General features: G+C 51.5%; 1 protein-coding gene across 3 annotated transcripts in view; it reads left to right on the plus strand.

Moving 5' to 3' along the window:
* Positions 1 to 17,213, plus strand: part of LOC111140918 (slit guidance ligand 3) — a 589,722-nt gene that overhangs the window by 524,802 nt on the left and 47,707 nt on the right. For all 3 annotated transcript variants that reach the window (XM_022493181.1, XM_022493179.1, XM_022493180.1), the window contains 3 exons: positions 12,730 to 12,798; positions 14,331 to 14,402; positions 15,023 to 15,094. In XM_022493181.1, coding sequence (XP_022348889.1) covers positions 12,730 to 12,798; positions 14,331 to 14,402; positions 15,023 to 15,094 — 213 coding nt within the window. The remainder of the gene's footprint in view (positions 1 to 12,729; positions 12,799 to 14,330; positions 14,403 to 15,022; positions 15,095 to 17,213) is intronic.

The raw sequence follows: 17,213 nt of genomic DNA on the forward strand, positions 1-17,213 counted from the left end.
ACTGCCGCCAGCATTCACCACACTCCATCTCTAGTGTCTCCGGCACAACTACCTGGGGTGCCCTTCCTTAAGGGGACCCCAGCACCGTGGCCTCAGAGCCTCCTCCCCAGTGCCCCTGCCTGGCAGGTGACGACCACCCAGCCCTCCAGAATACAAGTGGGAGGGTTACCATCTTGTTTTCTAGATCACCCCAAACCCCCTGCTCTGCGCTCCACCTTCCAGGTTCCCTAGCAGTCTCAGTCTGACACCAGAAACAGCCCGGGGTTAATAGTAAGAACATTGCCCAGCAGGCACTGTGGCTTCCGGAGCACTTCTACCAACATGATCCGTCCCCCCCCTTACAGTCCCCCACATCACAGATGAGATCTTAGCCCTGGGTCCTGCTCGTGCTCCACCTAGGAACCATCTGACTCCACAGCCCAAGCTCCCCACATGAATTCCTCGGGGCTGCTCCTGCCCCAGAAGCTCCCACTTACACAAAAGAGGTCTCATTCCCTTCCTGAAGCACTCTTCATGTTGTGGAGGAAGCTGTCTTTCCGCCCCCTGGAGAGCTCAGCAAGTCCGGAGGCGGGGAGGCGTCTCTCGAGTGGCCAGGAGCCCAGCCCGCACACGTTGTGTTCCTGCTTCCGTTCGGTCACTCATTCACTCAGCACCTGTCTGTTGAGGGCCTGGTGTGTCAGGTTCCTCTGCTCACAGTGGGGAGACCCCCACCCATGTGGGGCCCCCAGTTCACTGGGGAAGGGTGACGTATGCTCAACCATCTCAGCAGCATGTGCGAGATGACAGCTATCACAGTGCCACGAAAGAGAGGACAAGGTCGCTGTGACATCCTAGAGGAGAGAGACTTCCTTTGGGTGTGGAGATCAGAGAAAGCTTCCCTATGGAGATGAATCCCAAAGGGCCGGGGCAGGGGGAGGTGCCCCACATACCCCATGGCAGTGCTGTGGGTTGTGGCAGAGCCGGGTCAGGTGTGACCAGGACCCAGAGTGCCAGCGTGGGAAGACACACTCGCCTGCCACTCCCCACCCACATCACAAGTGAACACTGTGTCCCGGACCCCAGACACGCCCCTTCCTCTGAGACAGCTTAGCATGCACCCTGCCCTCGGACACAAGTGGCAGAAGTGACCCGGACACCAGCAGGGACTGCTCTGTGATTGGCTCTGCCCATGCTTCCCCGGAGGATCCAGAGTAGGACAGTGACATAGGATAGCAGGTCAATGCCTCGATGTGCGTTGTGGCTCCCGACATCTCCCAACACTCAGGGAGACTGTGACCTGGGCCGTCCATGCCAGGAAAGGAAAGGAAGGAGAAGGAGAAGGGGAAGGGGAAGGGAAAAGGGAAGGGAAGGGAAAGGGAAAGGGAAAGGGAAAGGGAAAGGGAAGGGAAGGGAAGGGAAGGGAAGGGAAGGGAAGGGAAGGGAAGGGAAAGGGAAGGGAAAGGGAAAGGGAAGGGAAGGGAAAGGGAAAGGGAAAAGTGAAGGGAAAGGGAAGGGAAGGGAAAGGGAAAGGGAAAGGGAAGGGAAAGGGAAAGGGAAGGGAAAGGGAAAGGGAAGGATAGGATGGGTGGGGGCAGGGAGGGAGGAAAGAAAGAAAAGAGAGAGAGATGGGGAGGGAGGGAGGGAAGGAGATCACTAGGTCTTGACAGTCACTAAAACATCCACAACAACCCTGCGTTCAGGCTCTGGTTGTGCTGCTAGAAGTCAGCATGAGCACCACCATGTGGCGCTGCCAGCCCCAGGCCCTTCCCTCCCCCAGTGCTGTGGGGTGGGGGCCGCAGAAATGACCCAGGTACTCGCCTCCTTCCTGGGCCAACTGAGTGCCAAGTGACACATGCCAAAGAGGAAAAGAATGCCATGAAAACAGGCCTGTGGATGCTTTTCCCCAAAGCTCATGAAATAGAGATTGAAATAACAAAGATAATTGGCTGTAATGATAAACTCAACTCCTGGGCTTGGGGAAACACAATTTCCTGCTTTGGAAATGATGGCAGCCCCCTTGGCCAGGCTGATTTCCAAATCATACCCAAGATGGCGGCCTTCACCTCTGAGCGCAGACTATTTCCTAGAGGGAAGGAAGTAGGAGGATCTGGGGAGGGGTCTGAGGAAGGGGTGCAGGGAAACTGATGCTGGAAAAAGTGCAAGTCAACAGGCCCAGAAAGCAGTGGCTTGGAGCCTTCGGTTCAAGGACCAGATTCAGTGTTTGGATCCAGTGCTGGTTTCTAGCTCCCTTAGGCATCATTAGTGGTCTCAGGCAGAGCTGCCAATGTACAAAACAATATTAGGTTTAATTCATTGAGAAGCAGAGAAAAAAAGTTCCACAGCATTTCTCCAAAGGGAGGAGTGCTTCCTACCACAGGCACCAGCGAGGTGGTACCGCACAGGCGGGAAGTGAGTTTTCCCCTGTCAGGCCTGCTCTCTTCTTGGATGAGGGGCCACCTGAGACCTGCGGCTCTCACCCTGGCAGGTTCAAGCAGTCCCTGAGGTCGGCATGCCATCCCCCAGCTCTCTCTCAGTGCTGAGAACTAAGAGCCACTCCCTAAGCCTCATCCCCAGTAAGCGGCGAGTCAGGATCAGAAGGCAGCTTGGTCTGATCCCACATGCCATGCTCTTGTCCCCTACCCCAGAAGTTCTTAAATTTGGGGGTCTCAGGACCCCTTTAGGTATTTTTCAAAAGCATGAGGACTCTTACTTCCATTTATGTGGTTATAGCTATGACACTTACCATATTGGAAACAACTACTGAGGATTTTTTTTTTAAGATTTTATTTATTTATTTATTTGACAGATCACAAGCAGGCAGAGAGGCAGGCAGAGAGAGAGAGGGAAGCAGGCTCCCTGCTGAGCAGAGGCTCACGACGTGGGGCTCGATCCCAGGACTCTGAGATCATGACCCGAGTCAAAGGCAGAGGCTTAACCCACTGAGCCACCCAGGCACCCCGAGGATTTTTTTTTTTTAATGTACTTACTAATCCATTTAAAAATAACAATTTCTCATTGCACTTTTATATAAACAGCAAAGTTCTGTGGAAAACAAACCAAAAGAAACTTAATTGAGAAGACCGACATTTTTACAAATGTGGTAGAAGGCAACTGGATTTTTTTTTTAATTTTTAAAATTTTTAAATTTTTTATTAACATATAACATATTATTAGCCTCAGGAGTACAGATCTTTGAATCACCAGGTTTACACAGTTCACAGCACTCACCATAGCACATACCTTCCCCAACATCCATAACCCCACCACCCTCTCCCTACCCCTCCCCCTGGCAACCCTCAGTTTGTTTTGTGACAGTAAGAGTCTCTTATGGTTTGTCTCCCGCCCGATCCCTTCTTGTTTCATTTATTCTTTTCCTACCCCCCAAACCCCCACGTTGCATCTCCACTTCCTCATATCAGGGAGATCATATGATAATTGTCTTTCTCTGATTAATTTATTTTGCTCAGGATAATACCCTCTGGTTCCATCCACATCATCGCAAATGGCAAGATTTCATTTCTTTTGATGGCTGCATAGTATTCCATTGTACATATATACCACTTCTTTATCCATTCATCTGTTGATGGACATCTAGGTTCTTCCCATAGTTTGGCTATTGTGGACATTGCTGCTATAAACATTCGGGTGCACGTGCCCCTTCAGATCACTACATTTGTATCTTTAGGGTAAATACCCAGTAGTGCAATTGCTAGGTCATGGGGTAGCTCTCTTTTCGACTTTTTGAGGAACCTCCATGCTGTTTCCCAGAGTGGTTGCCCCAGCTTGCATTCCCACCAACAGTGTAGGAGGGTTCCCCTTTCTCCTCATCCTCGCCAGCATCTGTCATTTCCTGACTTGTTAATTTTAGCCATTCTGACTGGTGTGAGGTGGTATCTCATTGTGGTTTTGATTTGTATTTCCCTGATGCTGAGTGATGTGGAGCACTTTTTCATGTGTCTGTTGGCCATCTGGATGTCTTCTTTGCAGAAATGTCTGTTCATGTCCTCGGGCAACTGGATTTTTATAACCACTTTGGCATTCCCTGTGTTGTAACATGAGGTTTGGGTCAAGTACAAGCAGCAAATCTGGCTTCACATAGTCATGTAGTTGGAAAAGGGAGGAGGATTTTCATAGCCCTTCCAAATAATTGTGAACATTCTTTGATATCACATGGGGTAGTTTCGTAAAGGCTAGTTGTTGTGTGAAACCCAAAGCTGCGTCAGTGGACTTTCTGTCCTATGTTACTTGAATGGGGCTTTCCCCTGTGAATGATCGTGTAACAGTGTGCACTGGTCATTTGGAAGATACTGGTTCACTGAGTTATACAGAAATTTCCGAGGTTGGCACATTGCATCACACAATATCAAGAATGTCATAGCCAGTAACATCACCACAGACCCCCTCAGAAAAGCCTCCCAGGAAAGGGAATCTGCTCAGTGTGGCGGTTACAAGTTTTCTAAACTTTGAATTTTCACTTGGAAGCAAGCTTGAATTTTATCACTGCCAGTAAGTACTATTAGTGGTTTTCCTGGAAGTGACAGGCTTCCAGTATTTACTTTTGACACATTGCCAACAAAATACCCATCCCGGAGTGACCTGTTTGCTGGCCATTCTTTAAAGCAGAAATGTTTTATGGAAGAAAATTTTTAAAATGGCTAGTTGAGCTGGTAACCCCGTGACACCACAGCTTTTTCTCCAGAAAGCCAAAGCCGAAATGCTTTATGCATGTTTCCCATTTTGCCACACAGAACAGTAAAAAGATGTGTGTTCAAGGGTTGATATTCAGTGCAATTAATAATTTTTCACGGCTTCACAGAGGACATGCTTAAGTGAAACTGGCTTTTTTTTTTTTCACCTGCGTGTACTTAAAGGGGAAAAATAGTGCCCCCTGTTACCACGTGGTGCCACGGCTGCGACTCATACTGAGGTGCAGGCGACTTCGCTGACCCATGCAAATGGAAAACAATGTTTTAATTGTTATCAAAAAAGTAGTTCTAGTCTCCCAGAGCCCTGAAAAAGTCTAGAGGAGCCCCAGTGGCCCGTAGACCACACCTTTTAAGAACCACCCAAGTAATTACACACGACCCCGCAAGCAATCCAGACCCCCGCTAGAGGTCAACACTAAGGTCCTGATTCAGAAGCAAGCCTGCAAAAGCTTACTGACAGCAGGGCAGAAGCAGACATGTCAGCCCCTGCCCCCCAAGGGAGGTAACACAAATTCAGTCTGCAAAGGTAGGCTGCTGTCAACTTCAGAAGAGTTCTGTTCTTGCTGGGCCATGAGCCTCATGGATTCAGGCTTGCCATTCCAGAAGAACTGAAACCTAAAAAATCTCTTTGCTTGCATTTAAGAGAATGTTTATTAACATCAGACCTTCCTGATTCTGGAAACAAACCTGCAAGTCCACATCTTCCTGAGGGCTAAAGAGGAGAATGAGAACCTAGTGTCAGCAAACCATGCCCCCTCCATCCCCCGTCCCCTGCCATCCTCTCCTGCTTAAAATCCAGGAAATTTTGAAACTGATTTCATGTGAGGATTGTGAGCATGGATTTGTTGTCCCACCACTAACATCCCAAGGAGAGGAGAAGGGAAGGATGACATATCTCCCCCAGGCACCATTGTGGGAAGAGGGGATTTCTGCTGGGGTGTGGAGGCTGAGGACATGGTGGAAGCAGGCTCACAGTAGCCCCACATCCACAGCATTGATAGGAGGCTTGAAAGGGTTTGGGGCTTAACTATCAGTGTACCGGCTGGGACACAGCTCTGTGAGACTGTGTATCGCAGGGGGAGATGAGGAGAATGTGCTTCTTAAAGGAGGGGGGACAACCTGGCCTGGCACTGGTTAGCTCCAGAGGGTCAGAAGATGGGGGTCTGGGGCACAGCCAGCAGCTCAAACCTAGGGCAGTGGAGGTACGTGCTAGAGAAGGGGCAGAGCAGTGTAGGAAGTGACAAGCATGGAGGCATGGCAGGGACGTACGTGCGCAGGGATAGGGAGGAGTACAGGCCGTTCTGCCCACCCCAGCCTTTAGGAAAGCAAGGGAAGATGTGTCTGTCCAGCTGCGATCGGCCACCGCCAGCAATCCGAGCATGGACTGTGTGCCAGGCGCTGCGGTGGTCGATTGTTTCCTTATGTGATCTCATTTAATCCTCCCAGGAATCGTACAAGGCAGGTATTGTTACTCTCATTTTGCAGAGGAGGTCACTGAGGCCCAGGAAGGTTGAAGAATTTCTTGAGATCACACTCCCAGGAAGCAGCAGAGCATCGACATGAGCCCAGGGCAGTCCGACCCCAAGGCCCATCCTTTAGCCACTCAGCGATTCCCATGAGCAGAGGCCTGGGTCCCCATGTGCTCTGTCCTGTGGCCTGGCTCATTGGTGATTTGCAGGAGGCAGTCATGTGTCTCCTTGGAACCTGCCACCTGCATTTCAGCAGGGAGAAGGCAAACCCGGCACCCCTGCCATGACACTAGAGGTGCCTGTCTGGTTCCAACTGGGGCCATCCTGACAGCTGTGCCTTGTCTAATAATGCCAGCTGCTGCTTTCTTCACATACTTGCCACCTCCCCCCACCCACCCGCGCTGGGCAGGTTCCCTGGAGCACTTTAGAGAGCAACAGCCCAGCTCTGACTATATCCTTGCCTTTATCTGGCCCAAGGAGAGGGACAGAGATTGCCTGCAGCCAGCTGGAGGGCAGCTGGCTCCGGGCCAAGCAGCGCTTAGGAGTCCAGGCACAAGCCTTGGCGCAGAGAAGCCCTCAGCAGATGGCTTCAGGAGAGGATACTTCTAGGCTAGCGGGCGGTCACGGCCATCTGTGGGAGGGCCTGAGGGAAGCGGGAGCACAGGCCACAGGCTCAGAGAAGCCCTCTTCATGCAGTCACGTGTTCACTGAATTTATTGCGCCAGATAATGTCTCAGGAGCTGGGAGCACAGTAGCTAAGGTGACAGATGAGACCCCTGATGTCAGAAACTTAGAATGGGGGAGAAAGTAAGAAGGCTAATCAGGAAACTAGGCATTTCAGATAGGACGGAGAATAGTGTTTCCCAGGAAAAGGTGGTGGCGGTGGGACGTGGGAAGCAGTAGAAAGAAAGAAACTGTTTTGAGAAAACCCAAATGTGGAAAGATCTGAAAGTCAAGAGACCAAGAAGACCAGTAATGGAGCAAATAGAATGGAAAGGAGACTGGTGTGTCCTGAAAACTTGAGAAGGATCTGCAGTTCCCGTAGGCTGTGGTGAGGGCTGACTCCTTATCCCAGGAGAGATGAGGGAGCCAAGGAAGAATTTTAAGCAGGAAAGTGACACGATGTGGTTCTCGTTTTAGAAATACTACTCTGGAACAAGAATAGAGAATAGACAGCATGGGGATCATTATCTGTTTTCCAATATTCATATGTATTACTGGATGGAGAGAGAGAGAGAGAGAGAGAGTGTGTGTGTGTGTGTGTGTGTTCAAAACACTGAAAACCAATGTGCTGAGCACTGCTCCAAGAGCTTTCCACAGAGACTCCTCATAATCACTTCAAGGTGGTGATCGTGATAAGCCCCCCCTTTTACAGATGAAACGTAAGCTCAGAGAGGTTAAGTAAGTTGGCCAGGGTCACACAGCTATTAGCTTGTGGAGCCAGGATGTGAGCCTGGGCTGCCTGACTCCTGAGCTAGAGCCATGAACATCATCCCAGGCTCCTGGTGGAAACCCTGGCCATGAGTGGGGGCTCCTGGAAGGCAGCCGCCCTTCTCCTTCATGATTCAGCAGGTCTGAGAGTTCTTATGTGATGCCTGTCAGCGCCTCCAAGTTCCGAACAGAAAAGGGGAGCATCCATTCGACAGAGCTCTGTGTGGATTTTCATGTGAGGCAGGCACATCCTCGTGGGCTGGTGCCGGGACTAAAACAGAGTGTTTAAATGCAGAGCGACACAAAGGTTGACCCGCTAGAGAGGCTCTGATCATTCCGAGACCGGCAGGGCAAGCGTGGCATCTTCTGAAAGCGTCCCTCCGGGCCTGGGCGGCAGGCTGCAGGCAACTTTGGAGTTCAGAGTCTTCGCGAAGGGCTTTGCACAAAGAGAGCTTTCCCGCACAGCCACCTCTGTGTTTGTGAAGTGAAGCCTTTTGATTTCATGTCTTCTGTGCCGCCACACCAGGGTGCCAGGGACCTGGTGCCCTTAAAGCAGGTCCCACACGGGCCCCCCTCAGCCCTGCAGGGCCGCACACAGCTCTCCCTGCGGACTTCGGGGCTTTGCATCGCACAGACAGTGTTTCCTGCGCCTCGACCGCCGCCAGCCAGCGTCCTGGGGTGCCACAGGGAGCAAACAGACATGGTCACGCCCCACTAATCACAGACTCACATGTGGAGGTCACAGCGAGCGGGGGAGATGCTGTGAAGAAAATGCACTGAGAGCTTGGACTGAGTAGCCTGTCATGTCTGCAGTGGGTGTGGGGATGATGTCGGGGAGGTAGTGCTGGAACTGAGCTCTGAGCAGCCGTTGGAGTGAACTAGTGGGGGGTGGGGGGGACGCATATGTGACCAGACTTGCCCTCCAAAAGAAGCATGGAACATTTGGGGGGCAGGGCTGAGGCCAAGGGAGAGTTTGCTGTGGGGTGAACAGCAGAGGGAGGCAGGGCCTGGGACGGTGAATCTCATGGGTCAGCTTGACTGGGCTGCGGTGCCCACATGTTGCCCAGAAGGTATTTTGTAGGTGCAGTTAAGTAAAGGAGCTTACCCAGAGTAACATGGATGTAGGATTCATATAATCCGTAGAAGGCCTTAAAAACGAAAAATTGGAGTTTTCTGTAGAAGGGGGAATTCTGCCTGAAGATCGTAACACAGGGGTCCTACTTGAGTTTCCGACTTGCTGTCCCTTCTTCCTTAGAGTAAATTCTGTCTTGTGGTGCCCAGGTGGCTGTGTCGGTTGGGTGGCCAACTCTTGCTTTCGGCTCAGGTCATGATCTCAGGGTCCTGGGACTGAGCCCCATGTTGGTTTCCACACTCAGCGGGGAGTCTGCATGAGAATTCTCTCCCTCTGCCCCTCTCTGCATGCGTGAGTGTGTGTGCACTCTCCCTCTCAAATATTTTTTAAGAATTTTAAAAAACAAATTCTCTCTCCTTCTGTATATATATTCATATGTGTGTATCCTGTCTGTGTATCTCTCCTATTGGTCCGTTTCTCTAGAGAACCCTGACTGACCTAAGACAGGCCACAGACAGCTTGGAAGGATTTGGGCAGGATTTGGGTAGTCCTTCTCTAGCAAGCAGTGGAAGCCACGGAAGGGTATTTAGCAGGGAGCAAGACCAATCCAGTCGGCATCGGCAGAGCACTGATCAAAGCCAGGTTGGAACCCAGGGGACTGGCATGGCTGCCCAGAGGTTCCAGAAGCTTCTGTGTCATGTTGCCTACCCTTCAGGGACCCCCGAGCCTCCCCACCTCTGATGAGCATGCTGTCAGCCTCCCAGATTTCCAGTGGCGGTTTTATGCGTTCATTCAACTTTCAGCAAACGCCCGCATCCACAGAGCGTGGCCTGCCTTACAGATGGACGTGGGTCAGCCACAGGGCATCTTTGATGCCACTGTAGGCAGCCCTTCTCTTCATTCATTCAGTCATTCATTCAGCAAATACTTGAGGTCCTACTGTGTGATAAGCCCTAGACTGTGCTCTGGGGTTGCAGCAGGAAACAGAAACGGCCCAGATCCCTGCTGCGTGCATCTTCTGTTCTAGCAGAAGTGAGAGAGTAAGTTCTGTGGTAGAGTGATTCCTCGCAGGACAGAGATGGCCAAAGGTGACAATAAGAAGCTTCAGGGGGAGAGTTGAAATAGCGTGGGTTTGGCTTCTTGGACGGCACAGCCCGGTGGCCCTGAGTTTCCATCCTGGCTCCTGGGCTCACTCCTCCCTTCTCAGAGCCTCCGTGTCCTCGTTAACAAAATGGACAAAACACCCAGCAAAATATCTAGAGGATTAAATAATAGACCAGAGTCTCTGGATCCCACAGCACTAGGCTGTACACCTGTTTTTTCTGTGTTGTTATTTTCCTTGTCACTATGTTTCCTTATCTGTGAGGTTAAGTAACTTGCTTCCAATGTGCTTGTCATGGGGCCTTCTGTAAACATCCCAGCAGGGAGATTTGGGGTTGTGGTGTCTTATTCTGGGTTTCCTCTTAGATGCCTCGAGTTTGCTAAGTAGCTGTAGCAAACAAACAAGAATGAGAGAATGAGCAGCATGGGAGAGGGTGAGCCGTCACTACCAGCCCGAGGCTAGACCCCTTCAAGTGGCTCCCTCGTGATTAATTAGCCTGCCTCCAGCAGAGATGCTCCCTGGACCAGTGCCTTGGCACCAGCCCTGCTCATTCACCCAGCTCCTCCCTCCTTCCCTCCCTCCTTTTTTCCCTCCCTTGTGCCACACTGTCCACAAAACACTCCCTGAAGACAGACGGCCCCGCATGACCCCAGAATCCCGCCCCTCCCACAGCGGAGAAGGCTGGGAGCTCTTTACACGTCTACTTCTTGCCACCACGGTTGAGCCACAGGGCCCATGTCCGCACAGGATGTGAATGCCCCGCCACCCGTCCCTCAGTGCAGAGCAGAAGGGTGAATGCAGGGCAAGCCCTGTGCTCCGCCAGCCCCCTGCACCTGTCTGCTGCCACGCCCTGCCCCGGGAACAGACACCCCTCCCAGGCTGCAGTGTGTGACCAGCCCATCCCCCTTAGCCTGCCAGCCCGGCCTCCCAGGCTTCTTTCTTTGCCTCAACAGCACCCAAGCCCAGGGCCTTCCACAGGCCTCACTCTTGCCCAACTGTCCCTCCTCCCTGGCCCTCCGAAGCACCCCCGCCTCAGCAGCATCTCCATTCCAGAACTTTGCTTCTTTCCTTCAAAGCATGCATCAGTTTGTAATTTCTGTGCGTTCTGTGCATGTCCTTAATCTCTCTCTCTCTCTCCCTCTATCTTCCCCAGTCTTTCTCTCCTCCCTGCTCCCTCCCAGCCCCTCCCCCTCCCTTTCCACATTCGATTTTCAAATGCCAGGAAATCAGGCATCACGCCTGTCTTCTCCACCAGTATGTACACTGCCCAGCACACTGCAGTTGCCCAAGAAATATTTCTGCCTGAATACGTGAATGCATCTGCGAATACATGTCTCTTAGCTCCTCTGCCTGTGGGCATGATCTAAGTGTATGTGGCTGAATTTTAGGCCAGATGATCAAGCTCCCTGAAGGCAGAAATGGGCTCTGGTTCATCTTTGTATCTACCTCCCTCATCTGGCATTGCTCTCGGCACATAATAGATACACCCCAAAGGATTAAGGACCAAAGGGACAATAATCCAGCATGCCATGGCCACCTCAGACCTTATGGGGTCCTGCCAGTGCTCTGGCCCATGAGGATTCCGAGGGGCCAGCCCTGGAAGTAAAGTCACTTGGCCCTAATTTAAGGAAACACCCATTCCAACTTGTCCTTAAAGCTAAGCCTGGGTTGGCCATTGACAAGCTGACTCCCATCCTGTTTCAACCCATGTCATCCCATTCAGCCATTTGGCGGTGGGTCTGCTGGGTGTCAGGCGGTGTGCCAGCACCTTGTGACTCAATATGCAGCTTGCAGACTAGCAGTTCCCACCCTCACCCGGGAGCCTGTTGGAAATGCAGACTCTCCAACCTGGCGCAGACTGCTAGGTTAGAATCTACCTTTTTGCAAGATCCCAGGTGATGGGTACCCATGTTAAATTCTGAGAAGCGCTAGGCTGGAGAGAAAGACAGAGGATCTGCCTCCTTGGAGCTCAAGGCAGCCATCGCAACCCATCTTAAAGATTTTGTCATTTTCTCCCAAGAGCAACAGGAAGCCCAGGGAGAAGGAGTTTACAGCAAGGATGGGATTGAATGAATTGGCCCATGTCCCCTCTTGAGGGTAGTCATGACTTTCGTAATACATAATCAAAACAAGACTTCCTTCTCTTGTCCTCAGGCACACTTGAGTGTCCGAGGAGGTGACCTCATCTTAGGTGAGCAGGTCATTGCAGGACCCTGAAGTCCAGACAGGTCTAGGCACAGCCTTTGCCCATCCAGGAGGAGTCTCTGTCTGTTGGTCCATCTCAGGTCTGAACCGTGGTCCCCGCCCGCAGGCAGTCATCCTGCTGGGAACCACAGCATAGTGCTCCAGGAACGCACTCTTTCTCCTCAGCTTCCCGGTGCAACCCTGAATTAGGGTTCTCAGCAGGAATTGTGGCTCAGCCCTCCCATGCCCTCCAGTAGCTAAGTAAAGGCCACAGGGAACTGTGGTGAGACGACAGTCAGAGACCTGGGTTCAAATCCTGGCTCATCCACTCATTTGCCGTGTGAACTTGGGCAAGTGTTTTAACATCCCTGAAATTGTTTCCTCAAATATGAAACATTGCCATGTGAGAGTATTGTGAGGTTTGGGTACAGAGTGAGTGCTTTATGTATTCAGGAAATGTTTATTGGACACCTACTGTATGCTAGTTCTGTACACACTCGGGGAGTGGGGGGAGGTCCACCACTGGGCAGTTTTAGGCAACAGCCCTACCATCACGGAGGATAGTGGACCAGTGGGAAAGAGTGTCATTTGTTGAATAATCACACAAATCAATATTAAGTGACAAATGTAGTATGTGCTTTGAGATGGGGGGCGCGGGAGAAAAGGAGCTATGAGAGAGTAAAACAGAGGCCCGACCTTGCCCAGAAAGTCAGAGGAGGAATGTCGGTGAAATGACCACGTGTGCAGCGTCTCTGGACCAGGTGTCACTGTGTGCCTCTCTTGCAGGTACCTGGAAGGAAACCACTTAACAGCCGTGCCCAGGGAGCTGTCTGCCCTCCGACACCTGACACTTATGTAAGGAGCCTGGCATGGGGGGCGGGGGGAACATGGACTGTTCTCTCCTGAGGAGGCTCAGGAAACTCTTGTGGAGGGTAAAGGAGGATGGTCTGCGGGCCTCGCGGCATTCCTGCGCTTTCTCCCGGGGTGGAGCAGAGAGAAGCAGCTGGCTGGCGTGAGCCAGTCTGACGTGCCAGGCCTTACCAGGGAGAACTACACACAGAAATACCAGAGCCTGGCATCACTGACCATCCACATCACCTTCCCCCTGGGCTTAGGGACAGGTGGGGGAGCCTCTGACTTTCTGGGGCCCCAGTTGAATCAGGAGACTCCTCAGTCTCCAGGTTCTCGCAAGCTGTGGCTGCACTGAGGTTTTGCCAAGAGCTTAAATGAGCATTTCTTCTTCCTCCTCTAGTTGCCTAGAAAATGTTCCAAGTAGATGGTTCAAACTGACGTTCCTTCAGGTGGCAGCTCCTACTGGCTCCAAGTCTGCCAAGGTCCAGGAAAAATTCCCAAATAAGGAACGGGGCTGCAGGACATGGGTGGGCCCAGGAAGCTTCGTGGTCCATGAGCTTTGTCCCTTGACAGCCTCACTGCCTTGCCAGGAGGGGACCCATAAGGGCACAAAATAATTCTTTGGGGCCAGTGGAAGGTCACCCTGGCTGCTCAGGGTTCAGGGAGCCAGTCCACCGGGGGAAAAGGAACGTTCTTTCAGAATGAATCACTGTTACCTTGGGAAAGTGTGGCTACTGAAGAAAGGTGGAACAAAGCCACCTGTCACCTCCTTCAGCCTGGCTTCCTATATATCCCCCAGATGAGCCTCTAGATGAGATTTCTACCCCTCAGTCCTGTGGGCATTTGGGGCCAGGTCATTCTTGCTTGTGGGGCTGTGGACACTGTGAGACATTGAGCAGCATCTTGGGGCCTCTACCCATGAGATGCCAGTAATGTCCCTCCCCAAGTGACAACCAAAAATGTCTCCAGACATTGCCACATGTCCCTGGGGAAGCAAACGTACCCTGAGTCAAGAACCCAGCTGATTAATTTGTTCAGTACTGATGCTCCAAACCACCCTCAAGCAATTAATTCAGAAGATCTGACTTATAAACCAGAGTGTCTGGACATGGCACCCAGGCCTCGGAGGGTGTAAGCACTCTCCAGGGGACTCTAATGCACAGCTGCTTTTGAAAACCACCGCTTGGGATAGTTATCCCTGCCGAGAAGCTGGAGATTGTACTTGGCAGAGGTGTGGGAGGATGAAATGGAAGGATAGACTTGGAATTGGTTGACAAGGTAAATGGATGGATGGATGAATGGACAACAAATGCTTGAATGAGTGATTGAATAAATGTTGAATGAAAAAACTGGACGAATGGGTGGATAGGTGAGTAGACGGGTGAGTGAATGGATGGAGGAACGGAATGATCGATGGGTGGATGGATGGATGGATGGATGGACAGCAGGCACACACGGATGTACAAAAGTTGGGAATGAACCCCTGCAGATGCAACTAACAGTCAAGTGTGGCCCTTCTGTTTTCCTCTTCCTAGTGACCTGAGCAACAACAGCATTGGCGTGCTGATGAACTACACGTTCAGTAACCTGTCTCACCTCTCCACGCTGTGAGTACAGGGGGTGCTGTGTCTAACGTGGGCCTGGCAGTAAGTGGCGTGTGGCCATCCTCTCTCCCTGCCCCCTCGGGCCGGTGTTCTCTGCTCTGGTGGTCCTCAGGGCCATGGCGGCCCTCACATAGTGCAAACCTTAATCATCAGAAGGAAAACAAAGTAGGTCAGAACCCTACTGTCTGGGCAGTAAAAGAGGAACTAAGACCTGATTATTTCTGCAGAACGCCCTCTTTGGAATACCTTCTGGGGTTTGTGAATTTTCCTTCCCAGTGGAAGATTTCCCGTCACAATTTTATTTTGCTCAGATCCATTTATTTCCTATTATCTCGGCACAAGGTGAGCACTGACCATTTGACTGTAGAGGGAGGCAATGGCAAAGCTGGTTAGGAGGCCAGCCTGCCGTGGAACTCGAGAGGAAGTTGGGGAAACAAAGCCAGTGAACTTTCTGGAGCACTGGAGAGCATTTCTCTTCCTTTTACTGTTGGGATGTTGTCAGTATCTTAAAACTGAAGTAGAGAAAGAAAGCATTTGCCTTGACTGGTTCACAGCGTGGACGGTACACATATAAGCAGCTGAGAATAGCAGTGGCCAAGAGCACCCCGTGTTTCCTTCCACAGGATCCTGAGCTACAACCGGCTGCGGTGCCTCCCCATCCACGCCTTTGACGGGCTGCGGTCTCTCCGGGTGCTGTGAGTACCCCGGAACCCAACTCCCGCTGGGCTTCACCAAGTCACAGCGGGCAGTACTGAGTGCTCCTATCCCCCTGCCAACATGTCCCCAACCCAGCGCTCCTGTGGGCTCAATGGGGTGGGGAGTGCAGGGGGGCAGCCCACTACCGCCCATGGACCAGGAGCAAATCACAAACACCCAGAGTTTCTACTGCTTTTTGTGCCCAGTGAGATCAGCAGCACCTCTCCAGGGAGGATTAGCACATGCAGGTGTATTCTGCACCCCAGTAGAGCCCAGTGTGTGGCTTGTGGCCACTGTGCTGATGAGCACTCCGCTGCTGGCCCCCCTGGCTTCCGAGGGCCAGCGTAAGCCCTGTGAACCTCTGCGAGGAGTGTCAGGGCTCACAACTAGAAGCCCAGAGACCTGGTTCAGCTCACAGACAGCCATGAGTTAGCCATTGTAGAGTTAGTGGACTCACAGAGCATCCTTTCAAAAGAACAAAGTTTTAGTAATTTGCTAAGAATTAAACATCAGAGGGCTTCTCATACAAATCCTCATTTCTAATCTCTCTTAGAAAATGGAGAGGCGTGGCCGTTGCAGGGCTTCCCATCTACCTTCCTATGAGGCCAAGCAGCCCTGCCCCTTTAGATGGGGCTCCAGAGTCTGCAGCCTCCACACCCGCCCCCACCCATCACCATTATGACACCTGCCTCACCCCATCCTACCCAGGGTAGAGGGCAGCTGACTGAGGCAGGTGAGCTCCTAGCAAAGACAAGACAGCCACAGAATCTACCTCTTTCCAAGCGTGGCTCTGCCCCTCCCTAGCCATGTGTCTTCCATAAAATACAGGTGATAATTACCCCATACAGTTTTACAAGGATTAAATGAGTTGATGTATATACAGCCTTTAGCATAGCTCTGGTCCGTAGTAAACACTATAAATAGTCACTTGTTACTATCGGTACTTGTATTACTTTACAAGAGCAGGAATGGTGCCTCACTGTGCCACCCCCATCCTGGGGCCCTATTGTCTATCACCTCATCTTTGTGCCTTGTCATCTTGCATATTTTGTTGGCAAAGGAAGATCCTTTGAATGATGTTCCCATGAGGACAGAAAGGCCACTCCTCATGGCCATTGCCTCATATAGCCCTTTGCAACAGTGCTGTGAGATTGAGGGGATTGTGCCCATTTTAAAGATGGGAAAACTGAGGTCTGAGTTGTAACTAGCCCAGAATCCAGCCATCAGGAGGCTACAGCATCCAGCCCCCTGACTCAGAGCCTTGGGACCCTTTCAGGATCCACTAGCAATCAGCAAACAGCACCCAGTGAGCCCGTCCATTCCAGAGCCTCCAGGCTGATGTGATTTATTGGAGCCCACAAAACACTGGTGTCAGCGACAACTCCCGCCACATGTCATCTGCGCTGTTATTAAAAATCAATTCTCTCGGGGCAAAGAAGTGCCCGCGCTGACAGCGTGCAATCTGTTATCGTCACTTATTTATTATCTGCCTTCTCTGGGGAGTTTGAGAATGGAAACATCAGCAGAACCATTTCCCTGTTTCTAGTTGAACACAGTGGAAGATGGCCTCCTCTCATTGGCCGGGACTGGGGTGGACCTGCTGCCCCCTCCCACGTCCCACCATCCCTCCCCAATCTCAAACTATTGTCTCCCATCCTGGTCTTCCAGTTCTCTGCATGGGTTTGCTGCCAAATTCAAGTGGTTCCAGTGCGGCAACCCAGCACAGGAAAGGGAGGGAGGCTGAGAATGCTTGCCTGTCCATTTGTCTAGTCTCCCAGGGTGGCCGCGTAAATATCACTGGGGTTTCCTGCTCTCTGGGCACCTCGTCTGTCTCACTCCAGACTGCTCTCATTCGTTCATCGGGAGCGCACAGCAAAATACCACATACTTCTGCTTGTTTCTTGAATTAAGAATTAGTAGGCTTATGGCATCATCATTTTAGAATCATGGGATCTCATAGATAATAAGTGGTCTTAAAGGCCCTCGTTGCAACCATCTGCCTCAGTGGGGAGCAACCATTTTCTGCATAAAGGCCAATTCAGGAAAAATAAAAATGTTTATGGATGACGTTTCTTTTATGATATTTATCTCCTTTCCCTCAGTAATTGCACAGCTAGG

The sequence above is a fragment of the Enhydra lutris genome, unplaced genomic scaffold, assembly GCF_002288905.1.
Source record: "Enhydra lutris kenyoni isolate GAN:26980312 unplaced genomic scaffold, ASM228890v2 scaffoldscaffold5, whole genome shotgun sequence".
Taxonomy (NCBI): domain Eukaryota; kingdom Metazoa; phylum Chordata; class Mammalia; order Carnivora; family Mustelidae; genus Enhydra; species Enhydra lutris.